General features: G+C 34.6%; 1 protein-coding gene across 4 annotated transcripts in view; it reads right to left on the bottom strand.

Annotated features, from left to right (window-relative positions):
* IL17RD (interleukin 17 receptor D) overlaps positions 1-20,535 on the bottom strand; it is a 50,972-nt gene that overhangs the window by 12,489 nt on the left and 17,948 nt on the right. For 2 of the 4 annotated variants that reach the window (XM_027467603.3, XM_038185942.2), the window contains exons 2-6: positions 7,908-7,965; positions 5,012-5,137; positions 2,567-2,685; positions 1,997-2,117; positions 754-956 (exon numbers count right to left, since the gene is read on the bottom strand). In XM_027467603.3, coding sequence (XP_027323404.1) covers positions 754-956; positions 1,997-2,117; positions 2,567-2,685; positions 5,012-5,137; positions 7,908-7,965 — 627 coding nt within the window. Of the gene's footprint in view, positions 1-753; positions 957-994; positions 1,040-1,996; positions 2,118-2,566; positions 2,686-5,011; positions 5,138-7,907; positions 7,966-8,849; positions 9,059-20,535 lie in introns of those variants that run through there. The other 2 variants (XM_027467604.3, XM_038185941.2) reach the window with 2 other exon arrangements.

Here is a 20,535-nt window from a genome sequence, read left to right on the forward strand (position 1 = left end):
ATGGTGCTCTCCTGAAGTAGGACATCCTAAACCACAAAAACTGAATTTCTCTATTCAAATATGCAAAGACTACAATCCTCTATCTGCAAAAATCAAGTATGATTGATTATCCAAAAAACAACAACAACAACAAAAACTCAAAACCTTGGTCTAACACAAGCTATGTTATGCCCTGAAGCTCCCTAGCTTTCAGAGACTTAGGACTAAAGGTTGACCAACTTCGCTATTAAATGCTAACCAAAGTTCAGGGAAACAATATAGTAAATTGCAGCTCCCATAAGAGGACATAGTTTTTAGTTGTAAAGAGGACATAGTTTTTCATTGTAAAATAATCACAGCCTACTTCCACGCAGACTGAAATGAGAGCTACCTTGTGATACCATCTCAAATGGATAATCTCTTAAGTGGTAAAATTTAGTGTAGAGAGAATATTACATGATAAGAATATATATATTTTTTTAACAAAAATAATAAACTACAGTTCCAAGTACTAATCAGTTATAGGGTCTTTAAAAGAGAGAACAGTCTCTTCCCCCTTTGCTTATAATATCCAGCACCAATGGTGCACTCAGGCCTGGTTTTGACTGATGAGTTCTATCACAATGCAATTATTATTTACAGAAATAGTACCAAATAATTTAAAATTTAAAAAACAATAGTATTCTGTATTATAGTAAGTTTTTAAAGTTTCTGTAAAACCTTAGATGTTAAAGAGGTCTGTGCTTTTAAGAGTTGAAAAATGCAGCGATGTACCTGTTTGCAGGTCTTCTGCTTAAATGGTCCTTCATGCTTAAGTTTGTAGTGAAGAAAGTAGTATCTAAACCCAAAGTTATGGGGAGCATGATCAAAAGACACTTGCATGTTAAAACCCTGCTGGGTAACACTCAGATTTCTTGGCTTCCAGTCTGTCAGAGGAGATATTCGTGAATTGCCAACTGACTCTTGAATGACAGTGACTTTTTATAAGATAAAGAAAAAATTACATTTAACTTACAAGGTTTGCAGACAAGGTTTTCTGGCTGTAGCAACAACTCACATGCTACAAACACACACAAAAAATATTAATGATACAGTATCCAAATGCTATTTAAAGAAAAAAAGAAAGGACAAAAGAAGGGAGTTACTTCAGCATTTTGAGGGCAGTATTCTTCATTCATTTCCCAGTCTATAATATGTTTGGAGTAAATATACTTTGCAAACCCAGCAAATGTTATGATTGAAGTTCCTTCTCATCTTTATATGAGAAACATAGGTTCAGTAATTTGAAAATAGCAGTCCTTAGTGAGACAAAAGGGATAGCTCCAGGCACATCTCAGGAGGAGAGGAAGAAGTAGAAACTGGCATTAATTACATTTACTTAATTTAAAATAGTATGCTGAGCACACAAATGCTACTTTGGTACACATCAAAAGACAGGCTTGAAAATATTTTAAGAAAGTTTTATACAGAAAAAAACACAAGATACATACAAACGTTACACCCAAAAGAGTGCTTAGAGTTAGACTGCCATCAGACTATTTAAGTACTGAGGAGTTTATTTCCTTAGTTCCTTCTCTTTAGCTCTAATGAGAATTGCCAATTCCTAAATAATTTTGAGAAATTCTACTTGAGTTGTTACTGTCTAGTTTGATATGTACTCATCTACATTTATGCCTATATAGCCATTCTTGAAACTGATCTCAGAGCTTGTTCACAACGTCCAGTGAGGGGAAGAAAAGGAGTTAATACAAGTTTCTTCTTCTGGTTGTTGACTAACATGTATTATATGCCATAGATTTATGAAAGGCATGCAAGTTCTTGCCATATAACACCCATTCCTTCCTTCAAAGACTACGTCAATACCTATCTTAACCCAGTCTCCCCTAACATCATCATCTGCTACATGAAAAGCTACTCTTTTACATCAGAAAAGCTTTTTCTGACAAGAAAAAAAAAAGGAGGGGAGGGGAGTAAAGAAAGAGATGTTATGTAATACTATATTGTACACAATACTTACTTCGAGTTCGGAAGAAAAATGGGTGATAATTACTTTCATTTTTAATGGAAGGAAAAGGAACAATCTTTACAAAGTAATCTGTTTCAAACTTCAGATTTAGGAAGGGATGAGATTCCATTCCCTACACAAAGACACAAGATTGAAACTATTATAACTGAAAGCATTTTCTCTCAAATAGGCCCACAGTTCTGCAAACATGAACAGAAACTAATACATTAAGAACCCTGTATTCATCCCTCTGCCACACACTATGATGAGGAAGCATAATATAATTAATAAGCATAATATAATAATTTCAAACATGCACCTGTACTCCACAGTCACCCAGAAAGACTTCATGACAATTTCCAGCCTCGGGAAAAATTCTACAGAAGGGGACTACATCTGTCTCTAGATTGACAACTATTCATTAAAGAAAAATAATGTTAGGAAGCAATCTGCACCCTAGTAAACAGCACATTAAATGTGTATCTATGTGAATATATACACATTTATACACAGCAAATAAATACTTTCAAGACTTCACACAATCAAGTAACAATGAAATATTTGTTGAAACAAAGCACTTACTGTTCGTTTAAAACTTGGGCTGAGCTGCTTTGGATCTTTTAAAACCATCTGCTGACATTGTCTTCCTTCAGATTTTAACTCCTCGAGGATGACTCGAAATCCTTTCAGGTATTCAATCCCTGCAAACAGCAGGGCATTTAAATAGACTAATATTTCAAAAGGTATTCTGTGATATTTTATATAGTATATAAAATTAGTTCGTTTGCCTTTAAAAATAAATCCTAACATTCATAAGAAATACGTTTGTGTTTTAATACTTGCTATTGTGTGTCAGTTCTTCCAACATTTTCTATCTTGCCTATTTAGAATTCAGCCTTTGGTGAAGGCTGTAATTACTGCATACTTGTGTAATGCCTAGAGCAGAGGGGCCCACACAGCAGACAGGGCTTCCAAATTACCACTACAATCTAAATAATCAGTACTTTCATCAGCAGTACTTTATAGTAGCATCACGTTTCCATTATTTGCAATAAAATACGTTTGCTAACAAATTATAATAATACTCCTTTAACCTAGAAGTTTATAAATGATAAGAATGTTATAAAGTGATAGTAGTTGTTACAACTTCTTTATTTCTAGTATACTACAGGATAACAGAAATACTTACTTAAATGGAATGGAATTTATTCCAGTGAGTGTATACATACGGTTATTTGTAAATTATGCCAAAATTACACCTTTTTTTTCAAGCTACTCTAACATAACCAACCCTCAGCAGTGTCTTTGCATTTCTTCACCATGTTTTTTATCACAGAGTTACTTCATTGCATGACTAGATAGAAGCATGGTGATGCGAGTGTCACAGGAGAACGTCAGTGTTATGCTGTGATAGTTCTGTGGCTCAGGTATCAAAGTCACTGCACAGTTCTTCAAGTCTAACTAGCATTACTCCATCTAATTACATTTGTTCAACAGCTTTACAAATGGCAGAATACAGATTTATCAAAAGGCACAGACACAGCTTTTGTAGAACAACAGGTGACAAGAATCAAAACGTAAATTTGACTACATACTATGTTCGAACGTTAAAAAAAAAGTATGATCTTCAAGCCCCCTCTGTTCCATTAGATTATTATTTTTTTATATATATATATAATTATGTATACGAGAATGACCATGCATTGCCCAGTATGTTCTTAATATCCCATGGAACAAAAGCATTATTTGTGCTTACATGAAGACCATGAAAAAGAAAGTGTCCAGTCTCCATGTCACCTGAGACGTTTCAACAATTCTGTCCTCACACTTTCCAGAGGATTGACCTCTGATCATTACAAGAAAGAACACAAAGCTTTGTTTACCATAAAGGCTTGATTCATCCAGTCTGCAGCTGAAGATTACCAAATGGTTTCAACTGCACAGATTTGCAGCGTAGTTTCCACATACTGTCTTAAACCCCAGTAATTAATCGTTATTTTCTGTTATAAATTTAATGTGTTACCAAATTCTGAAAGCATGAATTAATACCAGGAAATCACAAAGAAAATCCAACAATTTCTTCTTAGCTAAAATGTTTGATTTATTAAATGTAGGTCTATTCTAAAAATGCATGTCAAGTTCAAGAATACACATATTCATTAGCAGCCATATCTCATCACTTAGGGTGCAATCTTACCACATAAATGCAAACTTCCAGCTCTTATTAAATCATAAGAAAAAAATAATTGAAAAGCTTTTTGAGGAATTACAAACTATGAAGTATTAATTTGATCTTATCTGCTGTATGAGCAAAAGAATAGGCAAACATTTTAATTCTGAAAAATGTACTGCGCTTAACTCTAATTGTAATGATGTACTTGATACTGAAAAGCACCTTTGCAGAAGAAATTCTTTAACGAAGTACTAAAACCATTCAAGAAGGAAACTCCAGGTTTTTCATTTGCTAAACAATGGTCACTGAAGAAAATGAGTTTATATTACTTTGTTCAGCACCTTAATGATGATGATGGTGAGATGCTGTACAGAGAGAGCACACACTACTGCAGTGGTCTCCAAACTTTTTTAAATCATACATACCTACCATTAAAAAAAAAACAAACTTTGAGCACGAACTACCAATATTAACACATACAAATAATTTATGCATGCATTTATAATGTACAAGAAAATATAAATTAAAAAGTATTATATCAAGACAAAAACTTTTTAAAATATACTTATTTTATCAATGAAAAATCTCTTTTGTTCCCACTTAAAGATCTATCAGTTATAACAGTGTTTTCATTGGGACCTATGATTGAACATGCTTCATTAATTTCAAAAATCTTGGTTTTAACATTTTGTGACACATCAACTCAAAAATCTGGTTCTACAATTCGGTTTATTTTGATACTTGGTTTTAATGGCTGTCACAGCTGGAAAAATAACCTCAAGAAGAGAGTCAAGATTCCAAACGGAGGAAGTGCATCATCAGCTGTGTTTACTCCGTTTTCCTCTACTACTTACCAATGGCATTTGCTGTCCAAAGTATTGTCACTGCAACCTGTTCGTAACATGCATACTGACTGATTGTTACATTCTGCACATCTCCGATCACATGTTTTCCCACTGAATTCAGATAAGGAGTGCAGTCTAAAAACACAGAGGAAAAAATGCTTTAAGGAAAACATACTAGCTGATTATCTCGTGCCATACCAAAGAATTCTGAAAATCATTCAGTTTCAGCAAGACACATCTCTCCTTGTGAGTAAAGAATGAAATTAATTTCCTAACTTTTCTTGAAGACTAAGCAAAGTAAAAGTACATGTACACTATTTCATTAAAAACAAAAACAAACAAAAAAAAAACCTGTATAGTAAGTTCAGGCAAACCTTTTGCCTTAGGACAATTAAAAACTTTCCAAATCATTGACCACAACCACTCACCAGTTGCAAAAGCCTAATCTGCAGGACTCCAAAGATTACCAGTTTATAATACCAGCATAGCCTGTATCACAGAAAGTAAATACGTACGTGATTTAAACAAGAAAAGCAATACCAAATTTTATTACTTTTAAAGCCTTACAATATTTAGGCTCATATTCTGTGGAACAAAGAGGAGTGGTGGCTAAGGAATTCAATAGTTCTGGAGCATAACATACATGAAGATGTACACATTAAAAAAAATCCCACTTTTGAATGAGTAAAACCAATAAGTTGATCAGGAGATTATATGTTACTGGCCAGCAATAAATTCTAAAAACCAGACATAATCTATATGCTATGTATTTGTCTATACAGACTTTGTAAAACTAAAACACAGAAATTAAGTGCTATTATAAGGTGGGATCTTAAAGAAAGGAAGGAAAAAATGCTAACTAAAAAGCAGTTTTAGAAAACGGCTTTGTGCTATGAACAACAATGGCAATAGCCTTTTATGTAACTGCCCCACAATTAAAAATAGAACAGTTTGTACAGCATCGCTTTTTCAAAAAGTTAGGCAATTGGTAATTACTTTGCTGTTTGTAGAATTCTGTTGCTATGAGTGAAGGGAATGACAGCATGAACTTCCTCTGAGGAGAATAGAGTATCTCTTTCAATGGAAACTTTGAAGTAACAGCTTTTTGCTACGTCTGGAACTAATTAATAGAAAGCTCAAGATTTTGGATCCTGGTTGCTAAAATGTTATGGTCAAATGACAAATTGCCAAAATGCAATATAGCACAAATATCTGAGGTTTGACTGTGAGTCATTGATTTACATTTTTTAGTGAACAACAGAATTAGGAAGAAAACAGCTAGGGAAAAGTGCACACTTTTCAGGAAATCACTTTTTACTCGACTACAAGTGAACTACTGAAACCTACAAACATTTGTTTTTCATCTGAATAAATAATCTACCCATCTAATTTAAGAACAAACCAGAAACTCATTAGAGTTACTGCATGGCAAAACAAAAGCATTTAAATCACAGACAGCAAGCCCAATTCTCTTGCGTGCTGGCTTATTCAGTATAAGATTGTAGTTTCACATTATATGAACTCTTTAGCCTCGATAGCTGGGAGCTCTTTACCTAGCACTGTGTAACCCAACTCCTTTGGCCAGAAACAGTGCAGTGCCAGCAGAACTTTGAATTAACACTTATTATTGGTTAATCACAGCTCCTGGTGCCAGAATTAATGGAAAAAACATGTCAGATAGTAGGACTTAAACTGGCTCTATTGTGTTAACTAAACACAGGGATCTCTGCTCTCACTGATATTTTTTCCTGTTTTCCTCTATAAAAAAAGTTACAATTTGTAATCTAAAGTTCTCTCTAGTACAATCTGACATGCTTAAATTTTGCTCATTTTCTTTAAGCATTAACAGCAGTTTACATAATAAATGAATTCACAAGGAAAGATTCCAAACTCAGAAATAAGCATAAAAATAGAGGAGCATAAGGATGAGTGGAATTAATTCTTTGAGTAGGCAAAAAAAAAAAAAAGTGGCTTGTATTGGCATTAATACAAACATTGCTGCTGTAAATTAAGACCTTCTCTTGAACGCACATTGAATGTATACTGATGATGGCCACTAAATGCCCCCAAATAGATAAATTTCCAATGCACTCAATATTCATTCTTCCATGAATAGAAAACACAGGTGACAAAAACTTTTTTTAAAAAAGAGAACAATAAAATACATCCATTTAGCAGATCCTTGAAGAGTTTCAAGGTATTATTGCTGCAATCTGCTTATTACAATTATTATGATTACCACATCGGTTTAGCTGCAACATAAACCATGTAAATCACACCTCTGCTGAATTACTAAAACCACCTGACTTCACTGAAATATGGATAGTTTTCCACTAACCTGGGCTTTTTTTGGACTGCAGCCAATCTAAAGCTCCTTGTATTTCACTCAGCTGAAGAGACATTACTTATCTTCAATGCTAAAATTCCATATTAATCCTTATAGGCATATATTTTAAAGATATTTCTCCTGTATACAAATATAAATTACATATATTTTCTACATGAAACGTGGCTTTCTACTTGATTCTTTTCCAGAAAAATTGCACATCAAAATGCATAAAACTTGAAATAATGCTTTCCGATGAATTGGTGTGGAGTAAACCTTTCAATGACTACATTCTTCCACAGAGTAAAAACATCCTTCACAATTCTCCTACCAACACTGAGCAAATGATCTGAAAGTGAAACTGCTGTAGATTATTAGACTGTATTATTCTAATCAATGAAACGCAGTAAAGACAAGACCGAGCTGACCCAGCTGCAACAGATCTAGATTTCAAAGTTATTTCAGAACTGAAGAGCTTATAATATTCTTAGAGCCATTTTTAAGAAAGATGCTGCTATACATTGACAACAGTGTCAGAGTCCTTGATTTTTGTGATTATATTGGAGATTTTCAACTTACTGTCGTATTTAAAGGTGATATTGAGTAGTGCATTCATCTTGGTCGCTGGTGACAGGCCCTGTAGAGAAATATCAGGAAAATAATTTAAATAAAATGACCTACTTTGAACATTGTTTTGTTTGTTTGTTTGTTTTTGTAAATAGTTTTTTGGAGGATGACAGAACTCATGAGGAGGTTTTCTTCCTTCTGTTTGGGTACACCATCAGTCAGGAAATCCGAATACAAGTACTGACAGAACAGACTGCATATACCTGCATGTGCTCACCTGTCACCAATTTGCCAAATGTAACACACAAGATGTATAAACAAAGAGAAAAGAAAGTAGTCTGTCCTGCCCAACAGATGTGAACCACATAAGTTTATTTTTTAAATAAAGGTATCTGATATTCTCAATTTCAATCATCTAGGTTAATGATACCTGTACAAAACAAAACCACCTTTAATCAAGATTTAAGGATACATCAAATAGGGTTCTCTAGGGCATATATAGTGCAGAAGAGAAGAGAAATGACAGTCTGTTGCAAAGTTGATGCCAAATCTACAGTCATGAAAAAGAATATCAGAAGTTCAAGCAGAAAGAAGAAAAATGTACTGTTAAGCACTGTGCTATAGCACTTTGTTTTCTTAGTGAAGATCATTTCCAAGAAAAAAAATAAGGTAGGAGTAAAACAGTAAATAAAGTGATTAAATAGTATTCATCACTTCCCACACATTCCTTATCTTATTAACTTCCTTGGAACAGGTGTCTGAAGGACTCTATTACCTCATTGTTCACTGAGCAAACTAAGAAACCAAATTTTCAGCACACTCAGAATTCACACGTAATCAAGTCATCCTTTTTTTGTACTTTTTTTTTTTTTTTTTTGTAAGTTTGATACTGACATGGAACTCAAAGATCAACATAAGCAGAGGTACAATAAGGCAGGACAAAAAAATACCTACAGCTTGGTTCATCAGGGTGCCTGGACTGTAAATGGTCACTGCAGAGCATCAATGCCTTGTGTCCAGATACATGCCCATGCTTGTCCTTCACTAACTTATTATATACAGATACATTTTTAAGTAATTACTGTTGCTGTGCTGTATCATTCTTGTGGAATTTACATTTCAATGTACTTTGAGTCTGATGTGGTCTACGCACTGGGACACTCTTCTGTTTTTTTTTTTATGTCAGATGCCCCCATCTAGAGACTTCCATCATTTTAACATCTATTGTAAACATTTTAAATAAATTTTTGCTGAGAAAAGCTTAATTAGACAAACACACAGACATGAAATTTAAATTCAAATCTTTCCATAGATTATTGGCTGAAATCAACAAAGAGTTGAAGGGTAACAAATGATACTGAGAATTTCCAACTGGAATAATTCCAATAATTTTGTAACTTTCTCAGTAGGAGTGCATATTGCAGAAATCCATTTTGCCATATCAGACAACCTTTTCTATTATCAAATATTATCAAAACAGACAATGCCTCAACTGAGGACCAATTGGAAAACTATCCCATTGCTGTCCTGGGAGAATCTGAAACGCATTTGTAGGCAAATGAGTCTGGTGTGTCTCTTACACCTACATAGAAGAACATTGGACTTAGAGGTAGTAATGACTTACCTTTCTGAAATCACTGAAATGGCTTTGGAAACACAAAACGTAGGGTTACTCTAACTGTTACTAGACACAAAGTTCAAAACTGTAACACTGAGTCTTATCATTCCCTGAAAGACAACTAATACCTTATTTACCATTAAAAAAAAAAAAAACAAACACCACTACCCTTTAAAAGGAATTATATCTGGTTTTATCATTACAATGTAAAGAGCAGAAGTTAATAGTATACAAGGACTCCAACAGTAATCAGATGTTGTCGGGATCATGTGTAAACATGCACTGTCTCTCACTTGATAGGTTTAGAAAGAAGAACAAAAAAAATGAGTAAAGTAACTTCAGAAAAAGATGCAAAATATAGCACATAAGGGATAAAAGCAAAGCAGATCTTGACACTATTGGAATTTTGTAATCTCACTCTCTTCTTAGGTGGCTTTCAATTAGTTTGGCATTAAGCAAGCTGCTATCTGAAAAGATTTCCTGAAACAGGAAGGTGACAATTTTTTCCAGTCTTAATTTTTCTACTATTTCTGTTCTCTTCTGAAACATTTTCTGTTTCTTTTACACTACTTAAGAAAAATTGCATTTAACTTTAACTAGGGCAAAACAAAGACACATTATGTGTTTGATAAATACACCAAAAAAAAAAAAAAGGAGACAAAACAGAAACCTATTAACTTTTTATATTTATAAATGAGCATAGGCAGATAAGCCATTAAATGAATACCTGTCTTCCTTTTGTGTTACAGAGCTGAAGTTCTGAGGATGACAGGCAAATTCGATCAAACCCTACTGAAAATCAGCACAAGTATTTTAATTAATTTGGTTTTTCATTCCCTAAATTTAAAATCTGTCTAAAACGTCCAAAAAGGCTGTAGAAATTTGGAAGAGTTAGGTGTACCTTAAAATGTTGAAATAGATAATTGCCATATGAGCTCTAAGTTATAACATGTATGCTAATCAGACAACTTATGTTAAACTTTGCTACTAATCCTCCAAATATTTCCTGCTGTAAGTTGAACATATTCTTCCGGGAAGCATTTCCTTCTATTTAAGCCATAAAGTAGTTGTGCTCTTTAAATGGCTTATAGCTAAGACAATTTGTTTAGAGCATCTTACTTTACAACTATAAATACTAATGTTATGGCCTTAGGGTATTAAATTCTTAGTTAATTAACCACTACCATTTGTTGAATTTACATGCACCTTTTAATTTATTCTGAACATTGCTTGAAAGTAAGTCTCCATTGCCTGGGGCTTTGTCTATAAAATCCCTTTGGTCCACATACTTCTTTACATCGGGACTAAAAAATACATAGGAAAGAAAATAGCCAAAACATCTTTACGAAAAATTGTAGACCACTGATCTTTAAACAGACAATCAAAGTTGAAATGCACAGATTAAATTACAGTTAATCTTGTTTGTTAAAAAGTGGAGGTGGGGGGTTGTTATCTGTAATAACATTAAGTCTAACAGTATGTGAGCTCAAAACACAACTCTGCAGAAAACGTGATAAGCTAAGATCCAAATCCCACATCTCTGTTGGGCAAGCAAGTCAGAATGAATTTCCACCACAGAGCACATACCTCAAGTCACAGAGATCAAGGCTGGATCTGTTCCTCAATCCACATCAACAACTTGGATAGTTAAGATCCTAAGATATCTTAAAACAGCAGCGTTCTGAATACCACTAATACACCTCATCTCTGGAAGAACGAATGACTAACTCATTTGGATGATGAAGGCATGTGCAGGCATTTCATTTTAAGCATCTATCTTTCAACATGAAAAAATAGATCATTCATAAGAGACAAAGACTATTATTATTATTGAAAGGTAACCTCTAATTATTTGTTTATTGTCTTCTAATATCTGCCCTACATATACAGTAACTACTTATTAATGAAATGAGCTTAGAACAACTGTTTCTCCCCATTATGCGATGAGGTCAGAGACGAACAAAGTTAGGATTCTATTTCCAGGAAAAAAAAATAAAAAATTTTAACCACAGAACTGATTTTGCCTCTGAGGAAAGTTAAATTTAACTAACGTCTGCCTTCAGAGGACATAAGTAAATTAAATACAATGGAAAGAATTTTCTTTTAAATCTGCTTTATTTTTCTTGTTGACCTTTTTCCTCTTCAATTTAAAACACATACTGTTTCATAATTTTTGTCAAGCTGAAAGTAATACATTTTTTATTTGACACTTCCTGCCAGCAATGAAATTGACGATTTCAGAGTTGTCCTATGAATAACCATTTTTTACAAACAATACTGAAGGTCACTTCAACATTTTTGAGCAAACATTCTTTCATTCGAGAAAGGCAATTTGTGAGTGTGAATAGGCACTGTCAGGCAGCCACTTTAAGATCAATACTAGGAAACAGAGATACGTGCTAGCACTAATTACAGAGATCTGGTAAAGGAGGTAAGAAATCACTACCCCTCAAGCATAACCTTGTGCACCAGACCAAAACAGTAATCATGATTCATCTTTCATATGTTGTTAATCAATACACACATGGTCCTAATTTCATGCTCCCCTAAGGCAAACTGCAGGGACAATTTTTCTTGAACTCTAATATCAAGATGAATAATCCATGTTTATCATACTCGGTGCTCAGTAAACTAGGGGGTTTACATTTGACATCTGCTATTTTCATTTTAAAGCTTTCTTGATGTTTTCAACCAAGTTTAAAATATTTCTACAGCCATCAATGAAAGGATTAATTATCTGTATTATTCATACGCCTGCATCCTGGACTGCTTCCAAAAGAATATAACAGAATACATAATCCACACTCATGTATGCTATATAATTTGTGTATACTCCACTGAATGCAGAATGAATTCTAAACACAGGATAGATGGCTTTGTACTGTTAGTACTATATTCTTGATATAACTGCTAATTTCAACTCTAAATGTTTCTCATATTTGCCTTTAGATATATATCTTCCTGCATTACATACACAAATTATGGGAATAACATTTAAAAATAAAAATCTCAGTTACAGTGGAGAAGTTTTAATAAAAGTGAATTCATGGATCAATAGGCTTCTCAATGCCTATTTTAGACTTGAAACTGTGACCTGGCTTCCTCAAAATATTCTCTTTCAGCTTCTGCTAAGTCAGTCAGTTTCTTTTATGTTCTTTCCCATAAATCATTACATTGCTTGCATAAGAAATTACCAGATTTTAGTCTGTTCTGTTATTTATTTACAGTTTGACTGCTTCATCTTTAGAGCCACTGCAAGTAAGTTCAGCTGCAGAGGAGCTAAATGTGTCTTTGTGGCATTTGCATCCTGAATTTGGCATGAGATACAAAAAGTAGATCGTTGTTTTTACTTCATTATAAACTATGTATTGGGGAAATGAAAGACTCATTCACAAATGTGAAGAAAATTCAAAAAATCAAACCCACCCACCACAGCAGTGAGTGTAGTTTAGATACTCAAAATGCATAAATACTGTTTAATTTAATGGTGCTGCAGAACCGTATGGTATATGCTGTACACTTCCATCCCATGGATCATACTTTGAAAATAGTGATGTAAAGAATATATTAATGAGAGATAGGAAAGAAAATATTAACTATAATTTACTAAGTTGTGTACATTAGCTAAATTAGTAACGTTCAAGCTTTAGAAAAAAAAGTAGTCTCTGACTGGTCTATTCTGAGCAATGGTGTCATAAAAAAAAACAATTAGTGACCATCTTCTAGAGACTGTTGTAAAGAAAATAAATACTAGCAAGAGCAAAAAGAAGTGCATGATAAATTCCTGGAGAAGCAGCAAATTCCAAAAAGAAACCAGTAAAAGGAGAAAAACTAGAAGCATACACAGATGAGGAGCAGCAACTGTTGGAACAGACTAGAAATCCATCTATCTAGATGTATTACAAAAGGTGCAGAGGCACAGATGAATTTATGTGGAACCAAGCAGGAGCTGGATGTTTAAATAATAAATGTGTGAGTTACTTTAAAGGTGACAGGAAATATGTCAGGATCAAAACAAAATTAAAGATACACTTTTAAGGCCACACAGAAAGATGCATACTTGATGATGCTAATTTTAAATATAAGCAGAATAGTTGAGAAAAAGAATATCCAAATGCTATATCCTTTTTGTGAAGCCACACTTACAGTGAAAATTCTAAAATGCGGTGGTTATGTTGCTATGGAATTTTTTTTTTCCTTCAAAAGAACCTTCTAATACTTCAAAGCAATCTCTGCCTTAAAAAAAAAATAATCATGAAAACATGCTTTTGAGTGGGAAGTAATTGCAAAAACTAAGTGGCTTCTGTTAACTGATATTTACAAGCAGCTTCTTTGAGGAGATTTCCCCATTACCATATTTTGAGACACATTCGTGCTTGGTGTGAGCATGTACAATTCCACTGAAGTCAGTGGCATAATTACCTCCTGCAGTCATGTCTAGATTTAGCCAGCAGTCCTTTCCATCAATGTTTTTGTTTCTTTTCCTGCAGTGCCTCAAACTGTTAGAACTTGTCCTCAAGCATTTCAAGATGTAGATTCCCAGATACAGCAACCCTGAGAGCACCTGACTTCTGCATTTGGGGATTTGCAAACGTTACTCTGAGCTGACAGAAGCAGAGACTGCAAACCTTTAATTTTATCATCCCCAAGACTATTTCTGTCTCTAACCCTTTTACATCCCTTTACTTTCGATCCCTCCTCTTGTAAGAAAAACAAAAAGAAAAATTACAGAAAAAATGTTTTCCTCAGGTCAACAAGAAAACCCTCTGGTGCTCAGAGCATACTAAATACTTAGTTACAACCAATGCCAAAGGTCCAAGATAAGCATGCACAGGAACAACGGTTTACCAGAAAAACTAATATAAAGCCTCATATCAGAACTCAGTACTAAACCTCAAAAATTGTCAATAACATTTGCAAATCCTACCATCCCCATTCACTGCCCCACCCTCCCTGTATGTGGAGCCTCTGGCCAGCCCTTCCCCAGCACAGCCTCCTCAAAAGCAGCCTGTTGTGTTCAAAGACCCTGCTTTTCCTTGCACGTTACTTGCAGAAAATCAACAGTAAGTCTCCAGGTGTCAGCACATTAACACAATTGTCCCTTTCAGACAGAGCATTAGTTTGTCTAGTAGGTCAGTTAGGCCCAGGCTCTGAACTTGGAGAAGCCCCATTCCAGGCGAAGCCCCTTCAGTGCAGCATGGCCCAGCAGGGAGCAGCAGGCCTGATGCGGACACAACTCACCTCCCTTCATTTTAAAACTGTTGGACATGTTCACTTTTGGCATATTCCTTCTCCATCTCCCAGAATACAGCTTTTTTACCCCAGTTCAAGCCCTGTGACTTGAAGCAAGCATTATGAAGCATTCGCTCTAGCCTTTTTTTTTTTTTTTTAAAAAGTACTAATGAACGTGACAGCCTTTAAAACATTTTAAAAAACAGTAAAACAGTAAAGTCCTTTAAAACAGTTTAAAAAAAAATCAAAACAACAACAAAAAAATAAAAACCAAAGCATATAGATGGCCCAGTGACCATGGGCATCCAGGTCAGAATACCACTGAATATGACCAGAATAAAGCTTCACATAAGAATCTGGGAAATGCAACATGCTTTTATAAAAGGAACATATAATACTTATTTCCCTAAACCAAATTTAAGAAACAAACTCCATTTGGATAAGATTAAGAGAATTGTCCTGACCTTTCACAATCACTCAGTATGTCATTTTTCATGAAATCATGACATTATGTTTTTACGGTTGACCTTCCACGTAAGTAAATACATTTTGTCTGAACATACTGTTCAGGCATTTCTACTAGGTACAGTTTTCTTGAGTTCCTCCTGCCATGAAAGGATATTGAATTATGCAGCTGCTGACTTAAATCCCATCAGAGGATGAGGTAGACCCTAAAACATGCTTGTATACTTGTGTACTTGTTTGACAGCTAGTCTCATGGAGGTCATGTAAGATTTTCAAGTGGAATATGCTGACTGAAGATCACTGATTAAAGTGTATCCTACAAAAAAAAAAAATGAACAACATAATACAGTAAAAATGTATTATTGCCTCATTCCTGGCTATTTCGGTCTCTATTCTTAAAAAAGGCAATGTGGAAAGTTAGCTTAAACTTTATCAGTCAATCCAATATAGAGGTAGGAAACCATAATAAAGTAAGAAATAATATGAGAAGTATTTACAGCTTGACTCTTCAGTACACAAGATGGCTCCACGCAGCTGTTCACTGAACATATGCCAACTGGTTTGCTGTAAGGAACAGACAGTTCTTAAAGACACAACTTAATGACAATAGAAGCAAGGTTAATCCATACCATTTGCTGCCTACCATGAAAATCTTAAATCTCTTGGTCAAGCCCAGGAATTCAATGCAGCAAAGCGTTGTAGAAAAAGGGCACCAGCTCTTATTACTCTCAGGCAATTTGCTAGATTGCTTAAGAAGTTTCCTATAGTCTGCCCTGTCACACTTGATTTTTTCCAACTTTCTTGTGTGAATAAGTTAAATTAAAAGCCTTCTAAAAAACTTAAAAAGCCCCTGAAAAATTATTAGAATATTCAAGCCATGCATGTTCCCCATGAACATGATAGAAATGTGCTGAGGATACTCAGATGCCAAAAATCTGTAGTTAAACCAGTGCTCCCTTACCCGTGGGATGTGATCCCTGGCTGGAGGGACAGGAGAGGAGACGAGGCAAAGGGGAAATGAAAGGGGAGAACAAGCAATGCCAAGCCAGGTGCACAACTGGTAGCTGGGCCTTGGAAGTAATGGGGAGGTACATAATGCAGAGGTACAGATGTTTTCAGAGGGATCCCAGACAATTCAGTCTGAGAAACACGGACTTGTGCTGTGAACAAGAAGTAGAATAACTCACTTCTGAAATAATGGAATTATTAATTAATTAATGAAGCCTGCGTTGCACACTTACTACTTACAACATAGCATCCTATAAAATGAACAAGCTAAAGGAACAATTCTGTAAGCACAGGATTTTAGCTTTTGCATAACTACTTTAAAATAGCGTATCTAGGAAACAATAAAACACCTTTCATTGACTGTCCACTTATTTGAAAACTTGCAGAACCATAACCCGAGAGGGACAGTTTTGCTTTCCTAAAAACATTTAAAGAGTTAGAATACCATGAAAAAAAAACGTTTCAAGAGGTGATTAGGATATTTCTAAGCAAACAAGATACAAAAAATAAATATCTTCCTTTGAAGCAGAACATATGCAGTGGCACCCAGAGTATAACTATAGGAGTTTATTTCCAAAATCATGAATGATTCATTATTGATGTTTTGCTGCCAGATTCCTACCTTTTAAATTGGGAATTCCTAACACAAGCTCTTTGATCCCAGGTTTCATCCAGGTAAACATACCGTCTGTAAACGTAACTAGGACTGAGCATCTCTTAATCACTTAGAACTTACACAGAAGCCAAGATAGTTCACAAAAGCACAAGTTTGGCAGGCTCTCTCTCAGTTAGGAAGACCATTCTCCACTCTTTTCTGTCTCCTTTTCCATCTCCATCTCTCTTTCATTCTGATGTTCAGTATCAAACAATCATATTTCCTTCATTATGATAGTTCCTCAATACTGGAAAATACAGGGACTATACCATCAGCATTTGATGTTAGCAGCACTGAAATCTGGCCATCATTTGCAGTCTGATGTTGCTTTTGTGTTAACATAAATGCTCTCCAAACAACACCATAAAAGCCGTTTGGTTTTTGTTTGTTTTCCTGCAGAACTTTAACATAGTTATTTTATTTAATCTGATCAAACAGCCATTTGGAAAAATAAATCAAAGGATAATGCAGGACAGACATTGAGAAGTAGGAACTTGCTTGTTCTAGTGATCTTACAACCACAACATCCTGTTTAAAAATAATTTTCTCTCTGCTGTTTTTCTGTTCAACTCAAACAAACAGTAAAGAAACTGCCTGTAAAAAGTTATATGGTCACAGCAAAATTAACTTCTTATAATTTAACTGCATAAAGTAAATAGAGCGGAAAAAGGCCAAAAAAAAAGTTAATTTGCCCTTTTTGAGTAACTTATAATGATAATAGCCAAATAGTTTTTATTTTTGCATAATACTGGACACGTAATTCCTCATCTTTAAATGGAAGTCCATGTTTCATCTTTTCCATTCTGTTTTCTCTCATCAGGGCTCTCTCGCTACTTTCACATGCATTATCTAACACAATATGATCTGTTTCAATTGGCACACGAAATTTGTAAACTAAATTTGTTAGTATGCTAGTCCAAGGACTCTGCACAGATGAAGATGTAATGGACAACTACTATAATAGACAAAATTTTGCTAACAGTAGACAGTAAGTCTGCCATGCAATGGTTAAGTATTATATGTCTGTTGTCTTTAGAGCCAAGATGACAAATTTTCTAGGAACTCCATCTTGGCTAAGCTTAAAGGTAGAATGTTAATAGTGTACAGTCAGAAAGTACCTCTATCATACTTAAGTTCTACTCACTAGAAAAGTGACACAAAGGCATTTGCTGCATATAGGTAGTGACTTTTTTTTCCAAATGCATTTAATTTTCAGATTTACTATTAGCTTATGAGTTATTAGCATTATAAACAGTCCAACATTTAATATGTATGGGCTCACCAGGTTTGTTCAGAAAACAGCTTTATAATCTTTATATACACATACATGGATCAAACTCAAGTTTGATCATTGAAACTTGATGCCTATAAAAGCTTAAGATCCAGAATACTGAAACAATTCTGCTCCTAGTATATTTCAAAAATGAGTACCAAGACAGAATAAATTATATGAGGGAGAACTCTTAGTTATTGAGTGGGTATTTTGATGGTGTTCCTGAATTTTAAATGTTGATAAGAAATGGAAAATACTACATCTCACAACAAATGGTCCAATGAACAACAATCTGCATGCTGTATCCTGTACTTCTTTATTAAAAGAACTTTATACCTTATACCCAATGAGGGAAATTCCGAATTTCCCTCATTAAACCATACTTTTCCATGTATTTTCTTGGATAATTACAGGCATTCTCTCTCTTATCTTGACATTGGAATAACCTATGGCATCTAGCAACACCACCACTACCACCGCCCCTGGAATTCTTGAAAGTTGCTTATGCCTGTCAAAGATTACGACTAAAGTATTTTTAAGTATTTTTTAAAAATAGAAACAACCCAGTAAAAAAATTTAAGGTTTGAAAGGACAAATTGGTGCCAGCACATTATTTGGAGATATGTTAAATAGCACACAATCATTTGCTACAAGTGTTTTAAAAATCTCCACTTTCTCATTTATTTTGCATTTATATTCATGATTATTTCTGGGTGTTGTTTTTTTTTCTGTTTGCTTCTCAATTTCATTACAGAATGCATGTATGTTCACACACATGCACAAAAAAACACACTTAAAACAATTCTGAGTGAAACTCACTGAGTGTGGATTAACTGCTTTGTCCATAGCTGTTCTATCTAAAAAAAAACAATTCTGTTATTTACTGCATTGCTGGAGACGTTCATTGCAAGCAAACTTCAAGCAAGCAGACAGAAAATACTTCATTTGTAGTACAAGGCGAGTTTATCTATTTGATTTGTAACTTTTTGAAAATGGTAACAACAGCTGCTCAGAAGAAAATCATAAAAGCAGAGCATTACATAAAGGCTGGAATGCAAAAAATTTGACACAGCATGTCAGTTCTGTTTCATGTGTGTTCAGACAATTTCCTCTCCCCCCTGTCCTAATCCTTTTCCTGTATTCTTTGAGAAAAACTCACTGAAAAAAATTAGGAGCTTTGCAGTTCGATATTTGCATATTCTCAGAAACTTAACTTTAATTCTTATTTACACGAATGAAGCATACAGGCATAACTATAGAAAGTACTACATATTCACGGGAGCTCGAGGTTGTAAAGAAACCTAGTGTGTGCTGTTTTTGTAGGACCAATGTATAAACAAACCAAAGTTCTGATTCTGGAGGATGTCAAACAAGGCAATTTAGCAGTAACTACACTCCGCTGATCAGAGAACCACAGAACTTGTAAAACTTTTAAAGTAGACAAGATTTGGGATTGTTCCATCTTAATCCCTCTTTGAAGTAACGCAATTATTTTGAACATAAAAACCTTTTCTTGGGGATTTAGAAACACACAACTGTACTCATCCGTAAGATTTTCAAGCTCAGGGTTAGCAAGCACTATGGTTCAATTCCAGGAACAAACAGTTATTTGCTTGCCAAAATCCTCCATGTTCCAACTTTAAAGTTCCCCCAGTGTTCCAGCTTTAAATAGCATTCCCCCAATAGTACTTTCAATACTTCATGCAAAAGTCAGTTTTGCAAAAGATGGAGTAAAAAAAAATCATTTTAAATGATGCAAATACCCATTCTCAAAGTTACCATCCTTGCAAGCTCCCTAACTTTACAAGACTCAGACAATGAAAAATTACGAAGGAATCTACTCAGTAGCAATGCAAAGGTACCTTTAGCATTGAGCTCAGTAGAATGAGGGACACTAAAAAAAATATGTGTATAACAAGGAGTGCTCCTTTTATTCTGTATACTACTCTGTTACACAATCCCCTCATCAAAAGTGAGGGGCAGATCACTGCAGTTTCAGATCAGGCTGGGTGTAATGGCTATATCAGAAACTTTGTTTTTCTTTCCTTTTTTAAATCTGGATGAAAAAAACAAACACACACCAAAAAGTGAATTATCATTATATCAGCAAAGATTACTAAAAAATACTTTTGCTTGGAAGTAAAAGTTCATGTACATCAATGAGGCTAATAAAATTAATTACCTTTCCTTGTAAGTCCTCCCCTACCCTAGAAGTTAATCAAGTATTCCTCCCTTTCTTCCTTTCACAAAGTAAATGGACAGGCTGTATAAATTGGCTTCCTGCAGAGCGAGAAACAAGTCTCAACCACGTTGCCCTTCCTTCTAATGGTGTTAAAAGTATGAGCTTCAGTTCCTTCACCACTATAAATTGCTACTCCCACCAGCCTGG

This window comes from Anas platyrhynchos, chromosome 13 (assembly GCF_047663525.1).
Source record: "Anas platyrhynchos isolate ZD024472 breed Pekin duck chromosome 13, IASCAAS_PekinDuck_T2T, whole genome shotgun sequence".
NCBI lineage: Eukaryota > Metazoa > Chordata > Aves > Anseriformes > Anatidae > Anas > Anas platyrhynchos.